A 26,775-nucleotide genomic window follows, 5' to 3' on the forward strand; every position below is an offset into this window, starting at 1 on the left:
ACCAGTTATAAAATAAATAAGTCACAGGGATGTAATGTACAGCATGGGGAATATAGTCAATTTTATATATATAGATATATATATATATCTATATATATAAAAATTTTTTGTTTGTTTGTTTTTTTGCGGTACACGGGCCTCTCACTGTTGTGGCCTCTCCCGTTGCGGAGCACAGGCTCCGGATGCGCAGGCTCAGCGGCCATGGCTCACGGGCCCAGCCACTCCACGGCATGTGGGATCTTCCCGGACCGGGGCACGAACCCATGTCCCCTGCATCGGCAGGCAGACTCTCAACCACTGAGCCACCAGGGAAGCCCATAGTCAATAATATTTTAATAACTTTGTATGGTGTGTAATGTATAAAAATATTGAATCACTGTGTTGTACACCTGAAACTAATATAATATTGTAAGTCAACTAAACTTCAATTTAAGAAAAATACACGTTCTAGTTACTATTGCTGCATAACAAACCACTCCAAATTTGGTGGCATAAAACAGCAATCTTCTTATGCCCGTGGATTTGCTTATTTATTTATATACATTCCCCACCTACACCAAGTGGTCTCCTGTGACTACTTTGATGCATAAGGAAGTCAGATTTAAATATCAATAAATATTAGTGGTGTTCTTGTAAATGAAGGATGCATAGGCAGGCAAACTTAATGACATATGCCAGAAATGGCTTCTGCTCCGTTTCTAAGCAGCTTGTGTTTGCCAGATAACACCAGCACTCAGCTTAGGAAAGAAAAAAACCTATTGACTCTGCTGTACCTGATAAATATTTAAAACGCTAGTGCATCTAATAAATGGATGGGGGAAACATTTCCTAATCGTTGCCATCCTTTCCCCGCCAGGTACCACTGAAAGAAAACATGAAATTAAAAAGATACCTCCTGAAAGGCCAGAAACGCTTCCAAATAGAACAGAAGAAAAAGGTATGAGATCAGGTCTTCGTTGGCACTTCTAGAACGGCAAGAGACAGAGCTGTCTGTCACAGGGCTAGGTCCCTATTCCCCACAGAATGTGCTTTTTCTTGGGAATATGGTGATTATGGTTTTGTTTTGATTGCTTTTAAATTTCCTGTTTCTAAAGAAATAGGAGAGAGGGTTATATGGTGCTTCTTTGGGCTGGCATTTCTCATCAAATGAAAAACAACCAGCCTAGTCACTTAACACATTGGGGCTCTTCCATCCCAGTCTTCCTGCCATCACCGCCCTCCCCACACCAGCGGCATCCTGAAGCCCGCATGCCGACTGTAAGTTCCTAGAGGGCCCCGCTGTACCGGCCACGCCACGGTTCCCAGCCAGCCTAGTGCCCCAGGTGCTCATTAACTGCCGATGGGTGGGTGTGGCTTAGAGAAATTCCCATCCAGACCAATGAAAGCTGTCAGTCACTGCTGGGCCTTTGATGCTGGCTACTATATTGCAGACACATGTCCTCGGTCAGGAATGTTGAGGGAGGGTGTGGCATGGCAAAACTGGGAGAAGCAGCCCAGTGCCCACAGTCCCCTTAACGGGGTCAAAAATGTCATTTTCAGGGAAGTACCGTAACCTGTATCACACAGTTTTATGAATGTGTTTGACTCCTATGGTCTGCGTGTCCCTCCCAAAGAAATCTGCATGCTGTGGAAGGACTCATTTTATTAGGTGTCTAAGATTTGATTGATCACACATTTTTACGGGGAAAGCGTTACGTTATTATTATGAACAGGAGGCAGAGCAAATTCCATTTTAAAAAGCAGTTATTTGTAAGTCACAAGAGAAATGCTGAATTAATGAATGTAATTATTTGGAGATGCTCCTGGGTGGCCTCATGAAATTTTATTGTGAAATTTAATATTTTATATCAGCCTGCCAGAAGTTTTGCCAACATTGCGAGTTCTTAGGAAGTTACACCTCTTTCTTTCACAGTGAACAGTTAAAACTTGAGTTGTGGAAGCTCATTGTGAAGGCCAGGTCTGCGTCACAGATCAATGAAAAAATAGCTATGGAGTGTGTACCATACAAATAGTTCTTTGACAAAAGTGTGCGTGTTGTGACATAACCAAACACCGCCTCTGTCCTCACGGAAGACACATGGCTGGTTTTGGGCTCATAGCCAGGCTCTGTGATGAGGACACTGCCTGCTCTGTTCCATGGTGACTAGCATATGTACTCGGCTTACGTGTGAACAACCGCCCTAGTTGGTTGGCCAAGTGGCCACACACTTCTGCTTCCTTCCCCTCCCGTGATGCCTTGTTCTGTGCCGCAGTGGGTCAGGAGACAAAAGCCCTGGTCAGAAGCAGCAGGGAAGACAGCAAACCAGCCCCACCTTGAGGCTTGGCCTCCCTAGTAGGTGGGCACGAACCCTCTCTCCCATTCGTTCTGCAGGCTGCTGGAGCTCCCGTCCATCCCAGGAGGCAGGAGGAATCCCCCCTCCTTTGTATTTTAGCGGAGCCCTTCCTCCTCTGGTGCCTCCTCTGGTCCCTGCGGACCAGTAAAAGCGTTCCCAGCATTCCTGGATGGAGCAGGTTCCCTTATTGAAATATTGTGGGGATGAGCAGTGATGTCTGTACAATACCTGATGGGCTTTTTAAAGCTTTGCCAATCTGCCTGGTCACCCAAACGACGTGAGTTTGTGTTTGCAAGTAAAACGTGTTCACAGTTCCAGCTTCCAAGTGAGCACAGGGATGCTGCCTGTCCTCCAGTGGGCAGCTCCCTGAAGCTCTACCTTTACAGAGAAACATGGGGACATAAAACATGAAGCTGCCGCCAAGCACTGCCCAGTTTGGCACCAGATCTGGCTTTAACTTCTTTCTAATAGCTCCGACACCCAAAACCCTCAGAAACCAAATACCTGTGCAGTCCCAGTCTACCTTCCAAGGTGAAACTGTGCACAGGAAGAATCCAGAACTAATTGCTGGCTCCTGGTGCTTTACACAGGCTGACCTGGGAGACGTCAGGCCTCTTTCCTCTGCACACCCAACAGGTCCCGCGGGTCATTGACCAAACCCATCAGCCATTTACCGAGCACCTGCTCAGTGCCAGGCACCGTGCGGGTTCTAGAGAGATGGCCAGACGTGGGCCCTGCCCGTGGGGGCTGACTGCCTGCAGGCCATGGCAAGCATGCAGACACCCAGAGAGTACTCAAGTGGAGCCCGTTTATAAGGGGCTGTCCTTCGCAGCTCAGGAGAGGGAGTAGGAAAGTCTGCCTCTGAGGGTGGGTCCAGCCATTGAGAAGGGAACATGACCGTGTCACATTTCAGCCAGGCTAAATGTGAGTAGGCCCCATGAAGTATGAGTAGGAGTTTTCCAAGGGTGGGCAATGGCCGGAAGTGCCCATAGGTCTTTTTCTAACTTGACCAAGAATAGATGATGCTCTTCGCCTTCCATCCTGACCTTGGCAAACAGCGTCAGTGATTTTTTTAAGCAGAAAACAGGCAATCTTCAGTACTGTCACTTACACTAGTTCTATCTGTCTTCTTTATGCTTCTTTAAACAATGACTTAAAGAAAGACCAGAGAGAGAGCCAAAACTGGATTTACAGAAGCCTTCTGTTCCTGCCATACCGCCCAAAAAGCCGCGGCCACCCAAGACCAATTCTCTCAGCAGACCAGGTGCGCTGCCCCCGAGGAGGCCGGAGCGACCAGCGGGTCCCCTGACCCATACCAGGTACTGCTCCGCTCTTGATGCTGGGGCGGGGGCGGGGGCAGGGCAGCCGCAGGACGCTGGACTCCAGCCACTTGGGTCCTTGCTCCCATGCTCAGGCAGAAGCGGGTGTGAGGCTGGGGGCCGCAGCGTGGGTTTCAGGATTAGAGATGAGAATCCAGGTCCTGGCATCTAGGCCCTGCTCACATGTGGGGATTTCCCCCTGTGCTTCCTTAGAGCAAGGCCAGCTGCCCTTCCGACCGGAAGTGCGGGTGGCGTGCCCGCCTTCACTCCGAATGTCCTGCTGGCTTGGGTGCGTGCGTCTCACTGGCAGCTCCATCTCCTGGCCCTCTCCCTGCTCTGGGGTGGCCCCCTCCACACTCCCAGGCTCCCTCTGCTTTTGCCTGTGCAGCCCTATTGTGGGACCCAGGACCCAGTCTGGCAAATGTTGTCTTAGTGTCCATGTCCACGAACTATGAGACCCTCAAAGGCAAGGGGCATGCTTCGTTCAGGCACGAGTTCTGAGACGGGCCTGGCAAAACTCAAATTTGTTCACTGGCTGGCCGGACACCTGGGTTAGTGATACGGAATCAGAGTTGGACATTGTGCCTTCCAGACCTGAGATGCCCACCACAAAGGACAAGGAAGTGTCACGTTCTCTCCACAAGTTCATTGCTGGAACTTTCTACCATTATATGCATATTATACGTGTTGATGTAATATACTGGAGCAAGTCGGTGGCCTAGAGGTCTTTACATGGACCTGTCAACACACAGTCACTCACCAAATTTTTGTTCTTCTGAGCTAAGTTTGCATGGTGAGAATCTTATGGGGCTTCAATGTCCTCGCGCTAGAGTCAGGCAGGCTTCCAGGCTCACGTCATAGTAGGAGTGGGAGCCCCAGCAGGTCACTGCCCCTCTCTCCTCACCTTCCCTGTCTGTACATTGTGGATGATCATGGAATGCATGTAAAAGGATGGAAGGATATAATTTCCGAGTATGTAGCCTCGGGCCTGTAAATCAACTTTCACTGTCTTATTTATGATTGTGTATCAAACTGGGTATACTGGAGTGAAACAAAAATAGCTCATGTACATTTTAGAAAAAATTTTAAATCATGGTAAAATACACATAACACAAAATTTTCTCAGGTATGTGAGCCCATTGGAGGAGCGGCTGGCTCACTTGTGTCATTCGGCAGGTGTCCCCCCAGATCCAATCAAACAACTGCTCCCCTATGATGGCCCCGGGGGAAACTAACGGGACCAGGGCCACTGTTGAGTGGGTCAGGCCCCTACGTGTTGTGTCCTCTTCTGCTGACGGACATCTGCACGATGAGGCCGCTTGCCAGCCCCAATGACCTTAGCAAGGGCCACTTCAGTAGCGTGGTCGGCCCAGAGCTCGCACCTCAGAAGGAAAAGTTTATGTAAACCTAAGTGCTTCCAAAGAGAACACGAGCTCCACAAACAGGGAGGAGGGAGCAGCAGGGGTCGTACATCGCTTTGTGGTGGGTGAAAGGAGGACAGAAGCCACACTCTGCCAAATTCTTATAGTCTTCCAGGGACCACAGGCATTTCGATGAAGTCAGTAACAATTTCCAGAATATTCCTACTGCTCTAATGATCCGATCCGAAGCGAAGTGCGGTTCCAATGGCTTCTGCGCCTTCAAAGGCTGCTCTCAGCCGTCTCGTTAGGAGATAGGTGCAGGCCTTGCGAGCCATCGATTAGACCTGCACGGGAGCGGGGAATGAATGATAACCTCCGACCCTCTGGGCTCACAGAAGCCCCATTTTCCTCCCGCCTCTGCTGAGCTCTTCCCCACCTCCAGCCCTCCCACGATCCAGCTGTGGATCGGAAGAGTGAGCCACCAAGGAAGATGCGTGAGAGGGGTTTGTACGGAAGCAGTGGGAAGCGTAACTGTTCTTTACATTGTGTGTGGCATCTGAGCGGCCTGGGAGAGGGGGGGCAGTCCCCGACCTCCCAAGCTCCCAGGGCACTGGTTTGCAGAAAGGAGGGAGTGAGAGGCAAGCCCCACGCTTCCTTCCTGCCAATCCCTGGGCAAGGCTGGGAGCATTTGAGGAGCCGGTACCTTCTCTGCCCGCTTGCACAGCCAGTTGAAGGGAGGATGGTGCCTGCTCTAACTTGGTGGTTCTTAAACTTGAGCGTGCATCGGCGTCACCTGGAGATCATGTTCAAACACATTGCGGGGTCCCACCCCCACGGTCGTTGATCCGGCAGGTCTGGGAATCGATGCTGCCGGTCCACATCCACGCTGTGAGAATCTCAGGTTTTTGACAGTGCCACCCTCCTTCCCTGGCTGCCTCTCATGCATCCGTTAGTGCTCCCTGACTTAAGTGCCCAGTTAGCACGCCCCTCTTCTGGAAGCCTTCCCTTACCTCTCACAATTACTCTCTCCTCCAAACGCCTGACACCCCGTGTTTAGCCTGGTGCGGGGCCCCATGCTGTGCCACTTGGGACGCTCACACCCCCGGACTCCTTTACCAGATTTAAAGCAGATCAAGAGTGTGTTTTGTCATCTCCACATGGTTTACGGGGTTGAGCATATGGTAGTGGCTCATTTAATACACTTGTTGAATGCCATGGTTCCTAAGAAGGGGGGAGGTGCCAGTGCTTACATTTTGTTCACTTTTGCTCTCCTGTCATCCTTCCCAGCCCCTGTGCAAGCTCTGTAGCATGTGCATCTTATGTTCTAAGTCACCTAGTGTGCCATGGATTTCAACATAAAAAAATTTAAGAAGATCGAAGAAGGGCTTGCTGTTTCTCAGTATCTCATGCACTTCATATTTTTTGCTAAGCAGTTACATCGGACAACCAACCTGTATACTGGTTTATGAACTCGTTTTGTTCCGCCAAGGTAGTTCAGGTAGGAATGTTAACAGTCAAACAGTTTTGTGTCGGTAGTCCTCCAGGAAGGGGTATTGTCTGCTGTGCAAACCCAAATCCTCGCCAGGATTTACCTGACTGGATGGGTAGATGGGCGGATGGATAGACAGATGTTTGAGCACATGGACACACGGTCACCGTTTGCTGCTCTTACTGGGAATGAGGCATGAGGCATTGCCACTCCAGCTGCAATGTCTGGGCTCAAGCTTCCTCTCACCAGCCAGAAAGCTCGCTGCCAAATGTGGCTTCCAGAAGAGATCAGTTTCTTTCTATTTAAACAGGGACTAGCATCTTTTAGAAAAAGGAATACCTAAGTTTAGGAAAAGGGGAGTCATTTTTAGATGCATTTACTTAACAGAAATGGATTGAGGGATTACTGTATACCAGGCACTGTTCTGGATCTTAGTAACGGTGGGGCTCGGCCATTATAGATTCTGGTCTTCAGGAATCATGTCGAAAGGAACTAGGACACCTGCGCGATTTTGTGTCCATCTGAGCAAGTAGCAGCATGCCGTTAACATACTTACTTCCAGATAGTAAATGTAGGTAGAAATTTAACAGAAAGAAAGAGACTTTTTCCAAAAAAATTTAGTACCAGAGTTGATTTAAAAATTGAATGATGATAGGAGATTCCCCTAGGTCATAAGTGCCTTTGTTTGAAAGTCTGTGCTTTGGGGATGCATCAGTCATTATCTCACAGCATAAAGACAGTGTCTGCTGGTCTCGTCCAGCCCACCATATAACTAAGGTAGTCGTGGTACAAAGAGCATTCTGTCTACCTCTATCTTCACACTTGAGAAAGTGGAGTCTCAAAAGTATAGCGCCTACTCACTTGTTTTGATATTTGATCATAAAGATATTTCAAATGACAGAATATACCTAAACTTGTGTGTGTGTGTGTTGTATACACACACACTGACATGTGACGTTATATATCTCATAATGTGCATTATCGATTTAATAAAGATGGGGTCAGAAACCCCCATGAGAAGAGGCCCTGAAACTTGGGAGAAGGGTCCAAAAGAAAAAAAAATCCAAGGAAAAGCTGGAAAGAAGCAGGCTGTCCTGAGCCCTAGCAGTTTGCATGCAGCTGGAGGCAGCGAGCCAGAAACCTGAGGGGCAGAGCAGGTGTGTGCCTTCAAAAGAAAATAAACCCGATGGGGAAAGAGGTAGAAGCAGGCTGAAGAGACCAGAACAGGTTTGTTAATCTTCCCAAACATGGACACCCAAGTTGTAAATAATCTCATTTTCTTCCCAAAGAGCGGGCAAGCGGGAGCAGGACCTTTGGCCCAAGTTGCCAGGGAGCCGTGCCTGTTGTCCGCTGCAGTACAGAGCAGCCAGCGCTCTGAGTGGAGGGGCAGGCAACTGGCAGGGCGGGGACGGGCGGGGCTGGTGGAGGCGGGGCCTGAGTGATGGGGCAGGGCTGGTGGAGGTGGGGCCTGAGTGATGGGGCGGGGCTGGTGGAGGCGGGGCCTGAGTGATAGGGGCGGAGCTGGTGGAGGCGGGGCTTGAGTGATAGGGGCGGGGCTGGTGGAGGCGGGGCTTGAGTGATAGGGCAGGGCTTGAGTAGTAGTCAGGGGCGGGGCTGGTGGAGGCGGGGCTTGAGTAGTAGTCAGGGGTGGGGCTGGTGGAGGCGGGGCCTGAGTAGTAGTCAGGGGCGGGGCTGGTGGAGGCGGGGCTTGAGTAGTAGTCAGGGGCGGGGCTGGTGGAGGCGGGGCTTGAGTAGTAGTCAGGGGCGGGGCTGGTGGAGGCGGGGCTTGAGTAGTAGTCAGGGGTGGGGCTGGTGGAGGCGGGGCTTGAGTAGTAGTCAGGGGCGGGGCTGGTGGAGGCGGGGCTTGAGTAGTAGGGGCGGGGCTGGTGGAGGCGGGGCTTGAGTGATAGGGGCGGGGCTGGTGGAGGCGGGGCTTGAGTGATAGGGCGGGGCTGGTGGAGGCGGGGCCTGAGTGATAGGGGCGGGGCTGGTGGAGGCGGAGCCTGAGTGATAGAGGCGGGGCTGGTGGAGGCGGGGCTTGAGTAGTCAGGGGCGGGGCTGGTGGAGGCGGGGCCTGAGTGATAGGGCGGGGCTGGTGGAGGCGGGGCTTGAGTGATAGGGCGGGGCTGGTGGAGGCGGGGCCTGAGTGATAGGGGTGGGGCTTGTGGAGGCGGGGCCTGAGTGATAGGGCGGGGCTGGTGGAGGCGGGGCTTGAGTGATAGGGGCGGGGCTGGTGGAGGCGGCGCCTGAGTGATAGGGTGGGGCTGGTGGAGGCGGGGCTTGAGTAGTAGGGGCGGGGCTGGTGGAGGCGGGGCCTGAATGATAGGGGTGGGGCTGGTGGAGGCAGGGCCTGAGTGGTGGGGCGGGGCTGGTGGAGGCGGGGCTTGAATGATAGGGGCAGGGCTGGTGGAGGCGGGGCCTGAGTGATAGGGGCGGGGCTGGTGGAGGCGGGGCCTGAGTGATAGGGGTGGGGCTGGTGGGGGCGGGGCCTGAGTGATAGGGGCGGGGCTGGTGGAGGCGGGGTTGAGTGATAGTCAGGGGCTCTGGGACTGAGAGGAAGGAAGTGAAGCTAAAAGAAGTAAGAGGAGGTGAGCTGAGCAGGGATGGAGTGGAAACAGGAAGTGGGGAAAGTCGATGGCCAGAAGTACTGGAGATGCTGGTCAGGAAGGGGAGGTTGGTGCCCACAATTTCAGAGGCAGTGTGGGTCTGAAGATGGACATATCCACAGAGGGAGGCGCCCTGAATGTGGGTGACTGAGGATGAATGAAGGTCGTAAGGGCTGAAGGGACCAGGGGAGGGAGGGGATGGATTGCCCACATGGCTCTCATAGGCTCAGGAAGATGGCAAGAGCTGAAATGAGGTGAGGCTGATGTTCTCGAAGCCAGTGTCCTCCCAGGTGGATGTCGGGGTGTTCTGGGAGTTGATGACAGTCAATGATAAGAAAGTTTCAATAGTCAGGGCGGTAGCAGGTCATTAAGTCATGAGGTTCCAGATGGATGGAGTTGCTTACTGTGGCTCAAGCATCGCAGAGGGCACTGTCCACTGACTTCAGATGTGGAAGCCTGTGTCAGAGGAGGAATCTCAGTGAGAAGGTGGGCAATTGGGTCTTGGACACCAGGCTGAGGGCAGGAGGCCTAGTGGCTTCCCAGACCTGTGCCACTTGCAGATGGCCTATTGCTTTAAATCTTAAACACACCAGGTACATTTCCCATGAAAGGCTGAAGGCTATATGGAGAGAACTGGAACACGGATCCAGGGAGAGCAACAGTGGAATTGCACATTTTTTCCTTGTAATGAAGAGGGAGCCCTGAATACCAGGGAAACACTGGGAGATTAGTGACGAGCCCTGAGACATTTTAGCTTGAGGCAAAGATTAAGTAAACATTTATATGCCAAATATCAACTAAGTGCTTAGGGAAGGGCAGATGTCTCTCTGGAGACCAACTTACCCACACGGAAGTTAATTTTTCTTTAGATTTACATAGGCATCCCAGCTGCTTCAAGCCCCTCAGGATACAAATTAGCAGAAAGTAAACTTCTAGGTCCTGGTGGTTCTGTGAGGTGTGTGGTCCCCATGCCCACCAAAAGAACGCACTAAAAAAGACCTTTGCTCTTATTAGCTCTAAGCTAATCAATCATTTAATTTAAAAAAAAAAGGGAAAGAAAGATAGCTAGAGTGCGCACAAATGTTCCCTAAGCAGGCAGATAGAATGTGTACCTGGGTGGTCAGGCCATCATTTTGAGTTTGGATTGCTCAAGTATTCTAAATGTCTTTTCAAAGATTCCTAGGGATGTGGCATGTGGTGTTTGAGTGTTTCCCTTCTTTTCTACAAGTCAGGACCAAGACATGTCTTTGGAGAGTTCAGGAGAGAGACCTTGGCTAGAAATTACAGATGACAATGGGTGTCATTGGCTCACAGATGGTAGTTACACTCATGGAATGGCTATAATCACTCCAGGAGATTACAGAGAAGAAGAAGAGAGAGTACAGGCAACAACGGGGAAAACCATTACTTACAGGGCGGAGGAAGGACGAGGAGCTGTGGAAAAGGGTGAGTGGACTGCAAGGCTGTGGAAGCCACGAGAAGGGAGGGTGGAGCAGCTACCGGCCAGTGGGTCTCACGCTTGAGTGTACGTTGGCATCACCTGCGGTCTTGTTAAAACACAGATCGCTGCTCTCCAAGTTTCTGATTCAGGAGGTCTGGGTTCAGGCCTGAGACTTTGCGTTTCTAGCAAGCTCCCGGGGCTGCTGCCGCTGCTGGTTAGCCAAGCCCACTATGAGAACCTCCACCAAAGTGATAGCCAGGGAGACTGAAGGGGCTTTGGTCACTAGCTGGCCCTTGGTGATCCCAGTCAAGTGGTTTCTATACAATAGTTGGGGGTAAGAGAGAGACTCAGGGTTGAGTTGAAGAAAGAACAGGTGGGCTACCAAGCACGTGTAGACTTGTCTTGTGATAAACTCGGCTATGGGGGAAAGGTGGAAATTGGGTGCTAGATATGGATCCAGTGTGTATGTGTGTGCTCTGTGTGTGTGTGCGTGCGTGTTTGTGTGTGTGCTGTGTGTGGTGTCGTTCGTTACTTCAGAAATTCATCAAGTGCGTCCATTTGGCTACGCCCTCTTCTGGGTGGTAGTAACTACAGTAACCAGGCAAGACATGCCTCCTGCCCACCCACTGCGTACTGGGCTTTGGAGCCAGGCCCACCAGTGTGGAAAGCCCACCCCTCTGCTTCCTTACCCTGTAGCTTCAGGCAAGGTACACACCTCTCTGTGTCTCAGTTTCCGTTGCCACTCCCAGGGCACCTAGTTCTCCTGGCCCTTGTGAGGCCCTCAACCAGTCTTTTTTCCTCCCTTGAGAGAGCTCAGTGGGTGACCTTGCAGGGAGAGGAGTTGCCACATGGTGACAAACAGGCCATGCTCAGCAGCCCCGAGGGAGCGAGGAAACACGGACGCCCTCAGACCGCACATCGAGAGGTCTCTAGGGAGTAGAAGCAGAGCCGCAAGAGCGTCAGGGAAGGCTGGGCACTGAGGGAGGGTGGGTGGTTTATGGAGCATAGGAATCCCACAGGGGAAAATACCTTGTCACATTGTAGAAATGTCTACCTTATTTGCCGGCCTCATTTCATTTGTATGTATAACTTTCTCTCCATACGTCTTTCCATCCTCACCTAGAATAAATTTTATTCCCTGCAGCAAGATCCAACAACAGTAGTGATGGGCTTAGCCTCAGCTCAGTCTGAGCCACATTGATTTTCCTGCCAGTGACGGCCAGAGGCAGGCAAGGAATCAGTAGGGGATATTAACGCCCCACACGGGCACAGGTACTAATTGGTTCATATAACGCTTTTCCCATGGGCTATTTTTTTGAACACTCTTCCTCCAGGTGACACCCCACAAACTTTTCTCAGAGTTGTGCGCTGATGAGATCCCCTCCTCCAAGCATCTAAAGCCCCTTGCCCCTCTGAGAGGCCCAGCTGTGGGTTTGCCGATGGGAGCTGCGGGTGTCATCGTCCTTCGGCCTTAAGGGCTTGGGGCTTGTGCCCTTGGATGGGCTCTAGACGGAGGCCTGTTGCCACCCACACTTGCAGAGTCTGCATAGAGAACAGAAATTTGGAGGGGAACTGAGTGGGCAATGCCCCATCACCTTCCAATGTGTCTTCACCAACCATAAATAGCCCAGCCTGTTTGTGCTCATCCAAACAAGGACACAGTGCAAGGGGAGAGCTGCCAGGAAAACCACTCCGGTTCCCGCTTCCTGCGCCCCTGGCCTCGCTCAGGCTGCCCCACATTTAGACGGGAAGTTTGTAGTCAAAAAATGCCTGTGATTCCTGGGACATTTTAGGCCGTGGGGTGAGTGTGTAGGGGCTCCACGGGAGCAGCAGAGCCTTCGGATCCACATTTCTGGGAAAGGGGAGCGAGGCTGCTCCTGCCCTCCCGCTGATGAGCAAAGGAAACTGGGCTCATTGCTGCTGCAATTTTGTCCTTTCCTGAAGGAAGGATTCAACCTCCCCGGGCAGTAATGGCCCCTCACAGAACGCTTCTGAAGGACTGGCTTCATCTCTGCTCCCTCCACAGATGGGCAGAGCCCTCTTAATGTTGCTTATTTGCAAGAGAAAAATCTCCAGAAGCATCAAACATGTGCATTTTGATTATTACCGCCCCAAGTGTGGTGGGCAAATGCAGGGCTGGGCGTCAAGAAGCTTCCATCCAGTTTTAGCTTTGCTACCAATTAGCTGTGTGGCCTTGGGCTCATAACTCCCAGCCTTAGAGCCCAGGACCCTCGTCTGTAATAAAATGGGGGCCTGAGCCAGGTAATCTTTACCCAGTTGTTTTTTTTTAACATCTTTATTGGAGTATAATTGCTTTACATTGTTGTGTTAGTTGCTGCTGTATCACAAAGTGAATCAGCTATATGTATACAGATATCCCCATATCCCCTCCCTCTTGCGTCTCCCTCCCACCCTCCCTATCCCACCCCTCTAGGTGGTCACAAAGCACCGAGCTGATCTCCCTGTGGTATGCGGCTGCTTCCCACTAGCTCTCTGTTTTACGTTTGGTAGTGTATATATGTCCATGCCACTCTCTCACTTCGTCCCAGCTTACCCTTGCCCCTCCCCATGTCCTCAAGTCCATTCTCTACATGTGAGTCTTTATTCCTGTCCTGTCCCTAGGTTCTTCAGAACCTTTTTTTTTAGATTCCATATATATGTGTTAGCATATGGTATCCATCGACAGATGAATGGATAAAGAAGATGTGGCACATATATACAATGGAATATTACTCAGCCGTAAAAAGAAATGAAATTGAGTTATTTGTAGTGAGGTGGGTGGACCTGGAGTCTGTTGTACAGAATGAAGTAAGTCAGAAAGAGAAAAACAAATACCCAGTTTTAATAGTCAGAGCCTAAGTCTGAGATGTTGTGAGCGGGCAGCCAGGAAAGCAGGGAGGGAGCGTTCATCTCCATTGACCTCGCATCCTCAGCACATGATTGGACCAGGAGCAAGGGGTTGGAGCAAGAGAGAAGAGAGGGTATCTCTAGAAACTTCACATCTGCCATCTGTCATCGTCCCTATGAGTAGATAACTCCCAGGTGGGATGAAAGCTGGGGAAAAATGGAGGATGCAAAGGGGGCACCTCAGTGGTTTTCTGAGTACAGGGGATGGGGCTTTTCTATTTCTTTTTCCTTTCCTTTCTTTCCCAACCTTTTTTTTTTTTTGTGCCCATAACAATTTTTAGGCACTTAAAACCCAGACATTTACATTATGGTAATAGATCCTTCTGAGGGCAGGGAGCGGAGACTGCAGAAAAGATTCATCATCTGGACTTGGGATCTTCTGCTTGCTAGGAATCAGTCCACTCTTTTTCCCTTCACCCCCCCACTCACCTCCAGAAGCGTGTGGGGTCTTTTTGGTGGTTTTTAGTTGCTGCTGTCAGTGCTGCTGTTCATTTATTTATTCACTTGTTTGCTTGCCTCGGCTTCCTGTGCACTTCAGCATCTTTTCCAGGCCACATGTCTTGGCTTAACTGTCCCAACTTGGGCTAAATTGGGGCATGCCACTGGCTGAGCTCATGTTCTCAAGGGATGCACATGGCGCATCTTCCACATTTCCAGCTGTTTAAATGCCCCATCTCACGTCTCAGGTCTGAGTGGGAGGAGCAGGCCCCCCTGGGTGGGTCAGGTATGGGATTTTTGTTTATTAGTAGCACTTTTTAACTCGGGGAGCAAAGGCGATTTACCCAGCTGGCAGTGAGCTGCAGTGACACAGGCTGTCTGGCATCCTCGATGACTCACCATCTCCAGGACCAAGGGGCTGAGTGAAGCAGCTTTGAGAAGCGGTCAAGAGCTTGGGCTCCGGAGGCAGAGTTAGTAGGTTCAAATCCAGAATCCCACCGTTCAACTAGTTTTATGACCTTTTGTCAGCAAGTGACTTCATGTCACTGAGCCTGAGTTTCCTGATCTATATAATGAAAAGAAGGGCCGCACAGGTGGGCTTCTCCAGGAAGCAAATTTTAGTATGCGAGACCTGTGTAGGGTTCAGTGCCTGTGGGGAGGGAGAAGGAAGCCGCTTTGGGCAGAGGGAGAAAAGTTGTGACGCCGGCTCCCCAGAGCCTCGGCCAAGTCCATGGGGGCTTTGGGGCTAAAATGGCCCCTCCGAGTTGTCTTATGTTGGGCTGAGATGGCTGAGACTTTTATACCGTGAAATGTGGGCCACGCTGGAAAGGCCAAGGAGGCTCTCTGCAGCTGAGGTAGTCCCTGGAGGGGCCAACAGCATTTCCACCGGCGGGGGCGACCAGCCCTTCACAGAAGGGGGCTCTGGGTGCCATGCAGAGTAGCTACTTCAAGGCGCAGTTGGGGCGATTGAATCATACACGGAAGGAGCTTATCCTAGTGCCTGGCTTGTGGCAGGCAGTCAGTAAAGCGTAGGTGCTGCTGTTACTTCTGTGGGATTGTCGGTTCCACTTATTGCTGCTGGGTGTCCTTGGGCTGGTCAACCTGTTCCCTGCGATTTAGGGTCCCTGGCCAGAGAAGCAAGGAGACTCTTAGTTGCTAGTTGCCTATCCAAGTCACGTGTTTTAAATATCCATAACCAAACCTGCTGAAGAAATACAAGAAAATACCATTATTTTGATTTAACAATCAGAGGTGAGTGAGGACAACCATGTTCCAATATCTTTATTTAACAATATCTTTATTTAACAGCTGTGGGCATAGAAACTCACCATAAAAAAAAAAAAAGCCCTCGCAGGAGCTAGTAAACTACAAAAGTATGAGCTTTTTCCTCTTTTGTTGAATTTAGTAACATCCTTTTTGCCAAAATGGTACCCATGTGTTGGGCAGACTGGAGGAGAACAGGGACCATCGAGGGCTGCAGCCTCATTGGGTGTCACCCGCTCCAAACGTGTGCTTTGAAGAATTTCAGAACTTCTGCTATTTTTCGGAACTGACATTCATTAGCTTTGTTGTAAACGTCTATAAATACAGTGAAAGGCATTTACAAATAGACATTGTAAAATGCTTCCACACCCACAGTCTGAACACTGTCAAAACACCAGCTGCAGCTTCCCTACTTGGAAGGATCAGAACCTTTTTTAAACTACACCTACTGTGTTTTCAAAATAGGCTTGTTTCTGGCCCTGTGTAGAAGATAATTTCAGCCGAAAGCCTGTGTCTGCTCTTGGCATGAGGGATCAGGACTTATTCAGAGAGACGGGAGGATCCCAACCTCCTTCCTTTCAGAATATGGCTGGCACTTCAGAATCTGGGGCGCGGTCACTCACAGCTGCTATTTCCTATTTCTTCGGGTGGGGGGATCCCTCATGACCTGGACCTCTCAGTGTAGGATTTGTAACTCCACCCCCCCCCAAATGGTTCCCAGGTGAGTTCCAGGTGTGGTCACAGGGGATCACAGAGGCACCTGTGGTGGGGGAGATCCTTAAAGGAGAGTTTGTAGGTAGGGGCCAGGCAATCTCATCTTTTACCTGGATGATACTGTTGGGGAGAAAGGAGAGCGAACATAAGCTGCCTGAATTGTACAAATCTCTGTTATTAAAAGTGAAGTTTTTAGGGCTTCCCTGGTAGCGCAGTGGTTGAGAGTCCGCCTGCCGATGCAGGGGACACGGGTTTGTGCCTCGGTCCGGGAGGATCCCACATGCCGCGGAGCGACTGGGCCCGTGAGCCATGGCCGCTGAGCCTGCGCGTCCGGAGCCTGTGCTCTGCAACGGGAGAGGCCACAACGGTGAGAGGCCCGCGTACAGCCAAAAAAAAAAAAAAAAAAAGTGAAGTTTTTTTAAAAAAGAGTGAACTTTAAAAGGAATGAAAAATTTACCTATAGGCTTATCCCAGAGACAACTGCTATTAACATATTGGGCTGTTTCTTGCCCATCTTTTTCCTATGTATATTTTGGTTTGTTTTTCATTGATTTTACATAGGTGTGATCATACTGAATGTCATACAACTTTATGTCTTTAGGGAATAATGCAGTTATTATAAATACATAATGCATTCCCATTTCAGAAAAAAGGGCAAATGTTCATTAATTCTACAAGTATTTTTGAGCTCCTGACGTGTACCAGGTGCTGGGCTGGTGCTAGAAATCACCCATCAGACTCCCCAGGAATAACCGCTATAAAACCATGTTCTTCTAGCCTAAAAAAAAAAATCCCTCTTCCTAATATATCAGAAGGGCATGTGGGTGCATGTGCAGTGAGGTGTATGTCATTTTTAACTTGTATTTGTCGCCTTGACATTGTAACATAAGCATCTGTCCCTGTTGTCATTAACTGTTTATATGTATCATTTTAATGGCTGTATAAAAGTCCATCATGTATCATAGGTTATTCAACTGTTCCCCTATTTATGAGAGACTCCAGTTCTTTTCAGTTTTTCTTTATTACAAATAATGCTGTGATAAACATCTTGATCCGCAAAACCCAGTTGGGTATTTCAGACTATCTCTTTAGCGAAGACCCGATGAACGTTTTAAATGCTATTGATATAAACCCTGTTCTTAAAAATTACTTCTTTTTACCCTGCCCTGTTCCCCAAGGGCTTGGAGGTAACTTTCAAAAATGCATATAAAAGAATAAAATAGTTAAGAGTGACAGTAAAGGGGAAATAAGGGCAGAAAAGTAATACAGCCCAAGATCGGATAAGCACCACAATGGGCATAGAGTTCTCTACGGCCCCCCTCGAGAGAGAGGCTCACATTGGACTAGAAGCTTCCAGGTATCAAACCAAAGAGGGAAATGGTAGCTCCAAGATCCACAGTTACTAAAATGCACGAATAAGCCACATGTTCAGAAGCAGCCGAGTTGTTCTGAGATACACATGGTTCACTGACATGCAAATCTCCCCATCCACACCGCCAACCCCCGCCCCCATGACGTTCTCCCCAGCTGCCCACCAGGGTGTCACCTCCAACCATCCTCACCTTCGGCCAAAAAAAAAGGTCAGTGGAATTAACTGGACTTTCCTTGCCTGAGTGACCTCTCTCCCTGGACAGAACATGTGTTTTCGTAAATTTTAATCCTTGATGTGTTTCCAAAAGGACAGAGCTGTCTGGCTGTGAGTATAACTTGAGTTCAGTCTGTGAGTTGGGAAGATGACAGCACCAAATCTTTCAGGCTCTGTAGATACCAAGTAATAAGATTAAGAGCCCTCAAGAACTTTTAAAAATGAAAATGCTGGGCTTCCCTGGTGACACAGTGGTTAAGAATCTGCCTGGCAATGCAGGGGACACGGGTTCGAGCCCTGGTCCGGGATGATCCCACATGCCGCGGAGCAACTAAGCCCGTGCGGCACAACTACTGAGCCTGCGCTCTGGAGCCCGCGAGCCACAACTACTGAGCCCACGAGCCACAACTACTGAAGCCCACATGCCTAGAGCCCGTGCTCCACAATGAGAGAAGCCCTCACATCGCAACGAAGAGTAGCCCCCGCTCGCCGCAATTAGAGAAAGCCCGCATGCAGCAACGAAGACCCAGTGCAGCCAAAAATTTAAAGAATAAAAAAAAAAAAAGAAAATGCTTTCTTACTAATAGTACCACATTTCTAAAACATTTCATTCAGAAGTTTACATTCAAATTAGCAGATGCTCGGGCCCTGCCAATAAAGTTTTGAAATAAACATCCTTAATCCTGCCATTCCTGTTGGCTCGCTGTCTGTCCAAGGGAGTGTGCCCCGTGGGGCCTGAGCTTCGGTAGCCGGTGGGGTGGAGAGGGGGTCTGCTACAGAAATTTGGCCCGGGGGTCCCACAGCCTTGGGAGGTTGAGGTGAGGCAGTCTCCTAAGGCACATGCACAGTCTTAGAGCTGTACTTTCTCTTGGTGGAGACTAAGCCATTGGGCCCAGCCCTGGTTCCCTGGAGTTCTCACCTCTGCTTGTCTTCTGGCCGAGGGTGCTTGAGGTTAAGAGCCAGTCTTGTTCACTTGGGAGCTGAGGGAAGCTGACCTCTGTCTACTGGGCCTTCTCCACTGTCACAAGGATACGCATGTCTCGCTGAATGCCACCCCCATCACCCCTTCTTGGGTGGGGAATCCAGAAGTCTGCCCCTTACCTCCAGGTTTACAGGTCGCCAGCTTCTGCTTTCCTCTGTCCCCATTGCCTCCAGGACAAACTAAACCCCGAGGGACTCAGCCCAGCACCGTCTGACCTTTGCCAACCTTTCTCCTCTCACTGCTCTCTGAGGATCTCAGACTTTAGCCCGGCCACACTGGGCACTCCCAGCTACCCTTGGGTCCTTGCTCCGTCATGCCTCTTACTGATACGTCCTCTGTCCCTTTTCCTCCAAGGCCCAACTGTGATGCCGCCTCCTCTGTGTGCTCCCAGCGCGCCCCGCAGATCTCTGTCTTGACCCAGTTCTTGATTCCCTTAAGACCTGGATGTGCCTGTATCTTACCCAGCCTGTGCCATGTGGGCCCGGGGCTGTCTGTCTCCCATTTAGACCACGAGACCCTCCGGAGTAGGTACGACCTGGCTTGGCCCACTCATCACCCCCAGCATGGTGGGTATTTGACAATACGCACCTGGAATAAATCTGTTACTCGTTGTGTAGTTCGGCTGCCTGGTGAGCACGGGGGGCTGTGAGATGGACTATTTCTGTTGCTTTCCCGGGAACAACTACTTGGCTTCTCCCTCTCATTTCATGGACAAGAACCTCTCATTTTAAGGGCAAGGATCTTTTCCTATTTCACTTGCCATCACAGACCTTGGATAATCTTATTCAGGGCTCATCCGCCTGAAAGGGTCCCCAGAGCTGCCCGTTTGGAGGGATTTGGAGGAACCTTCTGCCCACGCATGAGTGGCTGCTTCTCTCATCGTGTTGGAGGCCTGTCCCCATCATCCCAAAGGGCTGCTCCTAGCCCAGATAGAGAGGGAAGTCTCCCGTGTCCTGATGGGCACAGGGCCACCCACCCAACAGCTGTCTGATTTTACAGGCCCATGCCCCAGCGCCAGCTTTCAGGCTGCCAGATCTCAACTTGACACCTTGTGCCTGTCAACAGCCTGGGTGGTGCCTCCGCTCCAGGCCAGAAACCCTTTTTCTCAAGGTTAAAAGTAGCCGACCTTTGACAAGCAACATTGGCTAAATTCCTGGCTCCTTAAAAGGGAAGCTCCTGGGTATCGTTTGCTGGTGCTTATTTGGCCATGGGGCAGGAGCGGGCCCTACGTCGCACCCTGTGGACCAACAGGAGGGTTTGTGGTTGAAGGTGCATTGCTGAACAGTCGTTATTAAAATAGCCGTCTCTGAAAATGTGTGTGGGAGGGGAGGGCCTCCAGTCTGTCGGCCGGTTTGCACCACGGCCCATGTGGCTGGACAACTTGTCAGCCCCCGCTGGTCAGCCCCAGAGGCGACAGTGTGACCCATCCCCCATGCAGCGTACTCCTTAACTTGTGTGCAGCGAGAAAGCTGACGAAATGACAAGGACACACGCCAATTATTAAATGCCCGGACTTGTGTCTTTAATGTAGGGGTGACGGTCCAAAGATCGACTTGGCGGGCAGTTCGATCTCCGGCATCCTGGACAAGGACCTCTCGGACCGCAGCAATGACATCGGTGAGTAAGGAGAGCATTCTCGCTTCTCTTTGCAAAACTTTAAAAGAACCACAGAGCTTGATTTGCCCCTTCCACCAGCCTGATGAGAACGAACACAACCATTTAAATGCAAGGCTAACAACCCTCAGTTGGTTTTAGATATTGCAGTCTCGTAAAGATGGGAAGTAATGGTGGTTTCCACGTTAAAACAGAACGCCTGGGATTTTTACTCTCCCCGGCCTTAGGAAAAATTCCTTGCAAGGTCTAATGAAAAGAAATGTTGGGGCTTCCCTGGTGGCACAGTGGTTGAGAGTCCGCCTGCCGATGCAGGGGACACGGGTTCGTGTCCCGGTCCGGGAAGATCCCACATGCCGCGGAGCGGCTGGGCCCGGGAGCCATGGCCGCTGAGCCTGCGCGTCCGGAGCCTGTGCTCCGCAACGGGAGAGGCCACAACAGTGAGAGGCCCCCATACCGCAAAAAAAAAAAAAAAAAAGAGAAATGATGAACAGACCTTTTGGAGAAGTGGGGATTAGCACTTTATATTCATATTTTCCAGCAATTTATGTATTTAGTCTAAAAAGGTGAATGGGTGGACATGCAGCATGGCGGAATTCACTGTAGACACAGCACTAAGTGTTTTGACTTTGAGTTAAAAATGAGCTTTGATGCGGTAATTGCCACTTAGTGCAGAACGTGAGTGAGTTTTCCTGAGGTCAAGATACCACCATGTGACAGATGGGAAGGTAGCTCGAGTCCGTGGGTAAACAGGCAGAGGGCTTTGGGGGGATGTGCGTGGGTGGAGTGCGGTCAAGTGCGTGCTGGTTGAGGCCTCTGTTGGTGTGACGGGGTGACAGCCCTTTTAAGAAATCCAGATTCAGGGACCACATTTCTTTCAGCTTTACATCTTTTGTTTGTACCTGTCATGGTCAGAAGTTAGCACTCTCATATTCTACATGACAGAGAGGGATACATTTTGGACTTGGCCTTTCATAAGTTACATTTTTTTATTTTGAAATAATTAGAGATTCACATGCAGTTGTAAGAAACAGTGCAGAGAGAATCACATACCCTTTGCCCGGTTTCTTCCAGCAGTAGCATCTTATGAACTATAGTGCAAGGTCACAAGCAGGATATTGACATTGATACACCCCACCAGACTCCTCAGTTGTAGTGGTACTTATGTGTATTTAGTTCTCTGCAGTTTGGTCACGTGTAGGGTTGTGTATCCACCACCACAGTCAAGATACAGAACATTTCCCTCAGTGCTAGGATCCATCATGTTGCCGTTTTATAACCACTAACCACACGCCCCTCCCCACTCCTCTTCCCTAACCTCTGGCAGCCACCATCAAGGATTGATTTGTCATGGAAGGTTCCAGCATGATTTGCATTGGCTGCTCAATTTAGAAACAAACGTCCGACAGCTGGCAGGCCTTGTAAGAGAATGCTCACTAGGGCGCCCAACATGAGCCTTCTCATCACCTGGGGTTACTCTTTCTTGGGTGCAGTTTTCTTCTGAACCTGCTAATAGAGTTGCATCTTTGCAACTGCTGACCTGCAGTGTCTGGTCTGATCTTATGACAGCTTGGGAGTAGGATATGTCATGACCGTAAATACCAAAAGTGTTTGCCCTGGTTCCAGAAACTGTTTTACATCCTCGCTTAGCCTTTGAGAAGCGCAGTCAAGAAGCGTGACCAGGAGCTTCTGACGGCTTGGGCTGATGCAATAATAGAAACACTAGCCTGCTGTAGCTTTGGACTTGATTAAAGGGCAGAGGAGAGCAGAGCAGCGGTTGGCCGTGAATGAGAAGGAAGCACCAGAATGAGCCTGATTAAGTTCTGGTTTTACTGCTGTGGTTCAACATTTGGGCCCCATTTTAAGGCAGGCTGGCCCGTTGGCGAAGTGACAGTGAGGGTCACACGGGGCCCGCCACAGGAAGGGAGGTATCACCCGCCGCCAGGACGCACAGGGCCGTGCCTTGCTTGTCAAGAGCGTTGGCCTCTGAGCCTTGTTTTCTTTGGGTCTGGAGATGGCTGAGGTGGCTGTCACGAAAACACTGACAAGCTGGTTGGGAAACGTTGGGGACGTTGATGGGGGAGGGTTAGCCTATGGAAGCTCTTCGTACTGTGTATGTATCTGGGCGCCCAGAAAGAGATGCTGAGGTGTGGCTCACTCTCATTTTGCCAAGAAGACATTAATCCCAGGAGACTATAATTCCTGAAGCTAATAATTTAGTGTATATATTATTTGCATTGCCAGAAATGATGCTTGGCAGCCTTGTAAGCAACCACTAAATCCTTGAGTACCTACTGCTCAAGTGCAAGCTTATACTACTCATACACAGGCCCTGCTTTCCAGGGGCTTTGGGTCTGTTGCGGCCCCTAAGACGGCAAATGGAAAGTGTAACACTGACGGTCTGTCTAAATGCTGACGGAGTGGTAGAAAGTAAGACTGATCAGAGTTGGGGCTGCTCCTTGGTGCCTAGGATGTCAGGGTAGGCTCCCTGAAGGGGGACAGACTTACCTGGATCTGGAAGTTGGATTCGCTTCGGTAGAGGCAGAGGCAGGGAAATCACAGGGAGAGGGCTGATACCTGAGCGTAGGTTGGCCTGGCTGCGGCAGAGAGCTTGCGCTGACGTGGAGGGGTGGTGCTGACCCGGAAATGGAAGTCGGGGCTGGATTGAGTTTGAGAGGGATGGATTTGTAATTTTTTCTGCAGGCAGTGGGAGCTCTTGATGGTTGACACTGAAGTGACATGATCGGGTCTAAAAATTCAGATAATAAGCGATGGAGCTTTGTGGGACCAATCAGATGAAGGGAAGGTGGGTGACAGGGAGCCAGGTTATTTGATAGTTCGCCTGAGAGGTAGTGAGAGGGAGCCAGAGTGGAGCTGCTCAGAAGAGGCTTGTGAAACAAGGGGTAGCTGCGCAAGCAGCAATGCGAGAGAATGAGCGCTAGTCCTTGGGAACAGATGGGATTTGGGGGGAGGAGAGAATGATTTGTTAGCTCTGAGGTTTTAGGGTTGGGTGACTGATTGGTGGGGGGAAATGACTTGGGTAGAAATAAGCATATCCGGAGGAGGAACTGGTTTGGGGGGAAACGTGATGAATTTACGCATGTTGACACTGAGATTTGGGTGGATGTCCCATGTCAGTGCTGGACGAGGACTTGAAGGTGGAGCCTGAGGCCAGAGCGGCGGGCAGAGCTTGGCGTCTGCAGACCTGGGTTTGAGTGCTGTTGATTCTGCTGCTTCCTGGCTGGGTGACCTTCTGTAACTTACACCAGCTCTCTGAGCTTCAGCTTCGTTCTCTATAAAGAGTTCTAACGTCTCTCTAAGCTTCCTCACCTTGCCTTCCAGAATTACGTAAAATCTGTTGATGAGCTGCCAAAAGACAGAGGTGCTTATTATTAACGTTGTTGTTTGCTTAAAAGAGATAAAGTCAAGAAGATAAATAAAATCCTTACCATGAAAAAAGAGAAAGAAGGACCTAGAACTGAAGACTAAACCTTGTGCAAAGCCCTCATCTAAGGGAAAAGTGGGCTCTTGCAACATCACAGGGGCCAACGGAGGAGAGGATTTTAAGCAAAGTGTCTTAGGTCCAGATGCAGAAATGTACTTTGCAGATGGGTCGGTCAAGATTAGGACATTGCCAAGGGGCTGGCTCTCTTCAGGGCTGCTTTTGTATATCTGCTTTTGTAGCATTTGTTCATTGTTTTGAATCAAGAAGGAAATTATTTGTACCAGAATGTTTTGTTAGTGTTTCAGACAATTGAAGCTGTCCAAATGCGGGCCGCTGCGAATAACAGAATACAGCCTTGAAAGCCATTGGAAATCATCGTTGTTAGCTATAAATAAATCTGTGTTTCCTCTTAATAAAGCTATAATTTTAAATTATTATCATATTAAATTAGGGAGCATGGCTTTTTCAGATCTCGTGTGGGCAGCTACCAGCATCTGTCAGCCCGAGATAATTTAGAATGAAATCAGTTGGTCCAAAGCTAACTTGTTGATGTCAGTTTGAGATACTGTTTGTATCAAACTATGCGGCCATATTTCAAGTAACATAATAGGAAACATGGATGAGCTCCAACACAGGCCTGCACATGAATAGAAATGAAAATTAAATTGTCTGGTTTTCTCTTGCTGACGGAAGAACCTCTGTTCCGATTGAATGGGAGATTAGAGGCCGCAGAGTCAAGTGCCGTAACATTTACTTTTATTATGTGCATATTGTAGTTCCCATGGCATGGTGGGATTTACTGTTACACTTCAATGCTACGGAGATTTTCTGTTCCTTTCACACTAAAGCACATAGCAACAGGCCTCCAGGTGCGAAGTAGCCTGGGAACTGAGCCATCTAGTTTCAACTAATTGACTTCAAAAAAAAGCCCTTCTCATTCCTTCTAAGTTGCTTGCCTTCTTTGTTTTGACTCTTGTTTTCCATTCTATTCAAATCTCATCATACCTTTCCCACTTCCGTCTCTTTACATGGACACCACCCCTGTTCACTTGAGGAAGCTGATTTCCCCTCTATCTTTTCAACTGACCCCACAGAACCACACTTCACATGCCAGTCAGTTTGGGGCCAAGTATTACCAGCTTTACAGTCTATGGTCTTAGGATGTGGAACTGGTTTGGAAGCTTTGAAGGCAAACTTCAACTTGTTCTCGGATCTCTCACCAATGCCTCGGCCTGTGGTTCATTCAGACCAGGAAATGTAAAAGCACTTCCCTGCCTGTGCCCTGAGAATGCTATTAAGAGCTAATTGCTTGTGGCTGGGGTGCTGGAGAGCTTCTGAAGCTGGGCAGTGCTGATGGTTGCACGCTCTGTAAATACTAAAAATTATTAAGTTGTACTCTTAAAATGGATGAACTTTATGGTATCTAAATTATACTTCAGTAAAGCTACTGAAAAGAAAAGAGAGCTAACTGAAATTTTCTGAGCATTCCCTTTGAGGTCTCAATGTCAAAAAAAGATACACACACCTTTGCCTCACTTTATAAAACAGCTTTGTATATCTATTTAATAGCCACTATGTTAGTGTTTCTGAGTTGTCTATAAACCAACCTTTTATAAATAGGATTATGTTTTAGGTGTGTTAAGGAAGCTCTCTAAAAGCTTGTAGTGGAATCATTTTGTAATACAAGTAAGTTCCTTCGAGGTGTTAAATAAGTGTATTGTTTTACACAGTTTTCTTAAATTGGGGCCCACCTGGGCATTGATACGTATCGTCACAGCTGTGGTGACAGAATAATCACAAAGCGTTTGGAAGACTTAGGAGTGCTTTTCTAAGAATATTTGGGGGTAGAACGGGCCTTTATAATCTTTGATTCCTCTTTGAGGTACAATTTGTGATAGTTTCTTCTGAGTAACATAACTGTGGGTATTCCGTCCTAGTGTTAGAATCATTCCTCCAGTGCAATGAAGAGCATACGCTCTCTCTCTTCATCTCCCTCTACTGTTGTCCTGAGGTTATTATAGTGGTGAAATCATAGCAGTGGGAGCGAGCAAGCAAAAGGAAAGAAGGAACTAATAGTCACTGGGTGCCTACTAGACGTTTGGTATATTTTATATATTTCTCATCATCACCATCCCTGTGAGGGAGGTGTAATGTCTCTTGTTTTACAGGGACTGGACAGGGAATGAAGAAAGTCAGGTAATTTGGGCAAGGTTAACCAACTGGTAAATCACAGAGTTGGATTTGAACCTAGTTCCCCCTGACCCGTGGAGCCCAAATTTTCCAGTATATGAGGTTGGTCTATATCAGTGGTTCTCAACCAGTCTCCCCAGGGGACATTTGGCAATGCCTGGAGACATTTTTGATTGTCCCAAATTGGGGGTGGAGGTGGGAGTGGGGATGCTACTGACATCTAGTGGGTGGAGACCAGAAATGCTGTTAAACATTTTACAGTACACAGGGCAGCCCCTGCAGCAAAGACTGATCCAATGCCACTGTCAATAGCACCGAAGTTGAGAAAGCCCAGTCAGTGCCAAGAATCCAGTGGTGAGTTAGGAACAGCTGGGATAGGGACAGTGTCCCCTCAGTTGAGTGCAGCCTTATGGTCCTGGGATGGCCCATCTAATTTCCTGAGAATCTCTATAAAACGGAGTGTGAAAATGGTTTCAGAGCTCTTGGAAACTTGTGAGTTTATATACAAAAAAGTAAATATATTTAAGTTATTCACCTAAGCACGGACCAAGGAAGTTGCCACGACCTTTGAGAGAACGCTCATCCTCTTTCTCCTTGCCCTAGAAAAAAATGATATAATTTGCATCTGATTTTCATACAGAAAGGGTGTTATGTTTGGGATTAGATACTCTGCCAAGATTTAATACCCAGTGTTTAAGTGGATGTTAAATGAAAGGACAACAACAAACATGAAATTTAATCAGTGCTAAATTAGAAATCTGTGTGGTAAAGCTTAAGCCTGTATATAGTATAAAGCAATTTAATAGTGACCAGTAACACAAAATTTTTGTCAATATGACACCAAACCTCTATAAACAAGTGATTAAAATTTTAACTTATTTGAAATTTCTGCCTTATGCCATAAGAAACCATTTCTTGGGATTTCTTGGACAGATTTCGGGGAAGAGTTAGATCCCAGGCTTTGGGCTGTTGGTTTTTCTGTCCCCATTTTTATATTTTAACTTTCCCCTTTTGGAACTAGAGAGCCAGTTATTGGGCCTTGTAGCATTTCAGGTCATTGAGCAATTTCTCGGGTTTAATAGGACAACATA

General features: G+C 49.1%; 1 protein-coding gene across 6 annotated transcripts in view; it reads left to right on the forward strand.

Annotated features, from left to right (window-relative positions):
• SH3KBP1 (SH3 domain containing kinase binding protein 1) overlaps positions 1 to 26,775 on the forward strand; it is a 344,191-nt gene that overhangs the window by 289,394 nt on the left and 28,022 nt on the right. For all 6 annotated transcript variants that reach the window (XM_060136885.1, XM_060136886.1, XM_060136881.1 and 3 more), the window contains 3 exons: positions 857 to 937; positions 3,493 to 3,652; positions 19,970 to 20,055. In XM_060136885.1, coding sequence (XP_059992868.1) covers positions 857 to 937; positions 3,493 to 3,652; positions 19,970 to 20,055 — 327 coding nt within the window. The remainder of the gene's footprint in view (positions 1 to 856; positions 938 to 3,492; positions 3,653 to 19,969; positions 20,056 to 26,775) is intronic.

The sequence above is a fragment of the Lagenorhynchus albirostris genome, chromosome X (assembly GCF_949774975.1).
Source record: "Lagenorhynchus albirostris chromosome X, mLagAlb1.1, whole genome shotgun sequence".
Classification (NCBI taxonomy): Eukaryota; Metazoa; Chordata; class Mammalia; order Artiodactyla; family Delphinidae; genus Lagenorhynchus; species Lagenorhynchus albirostris.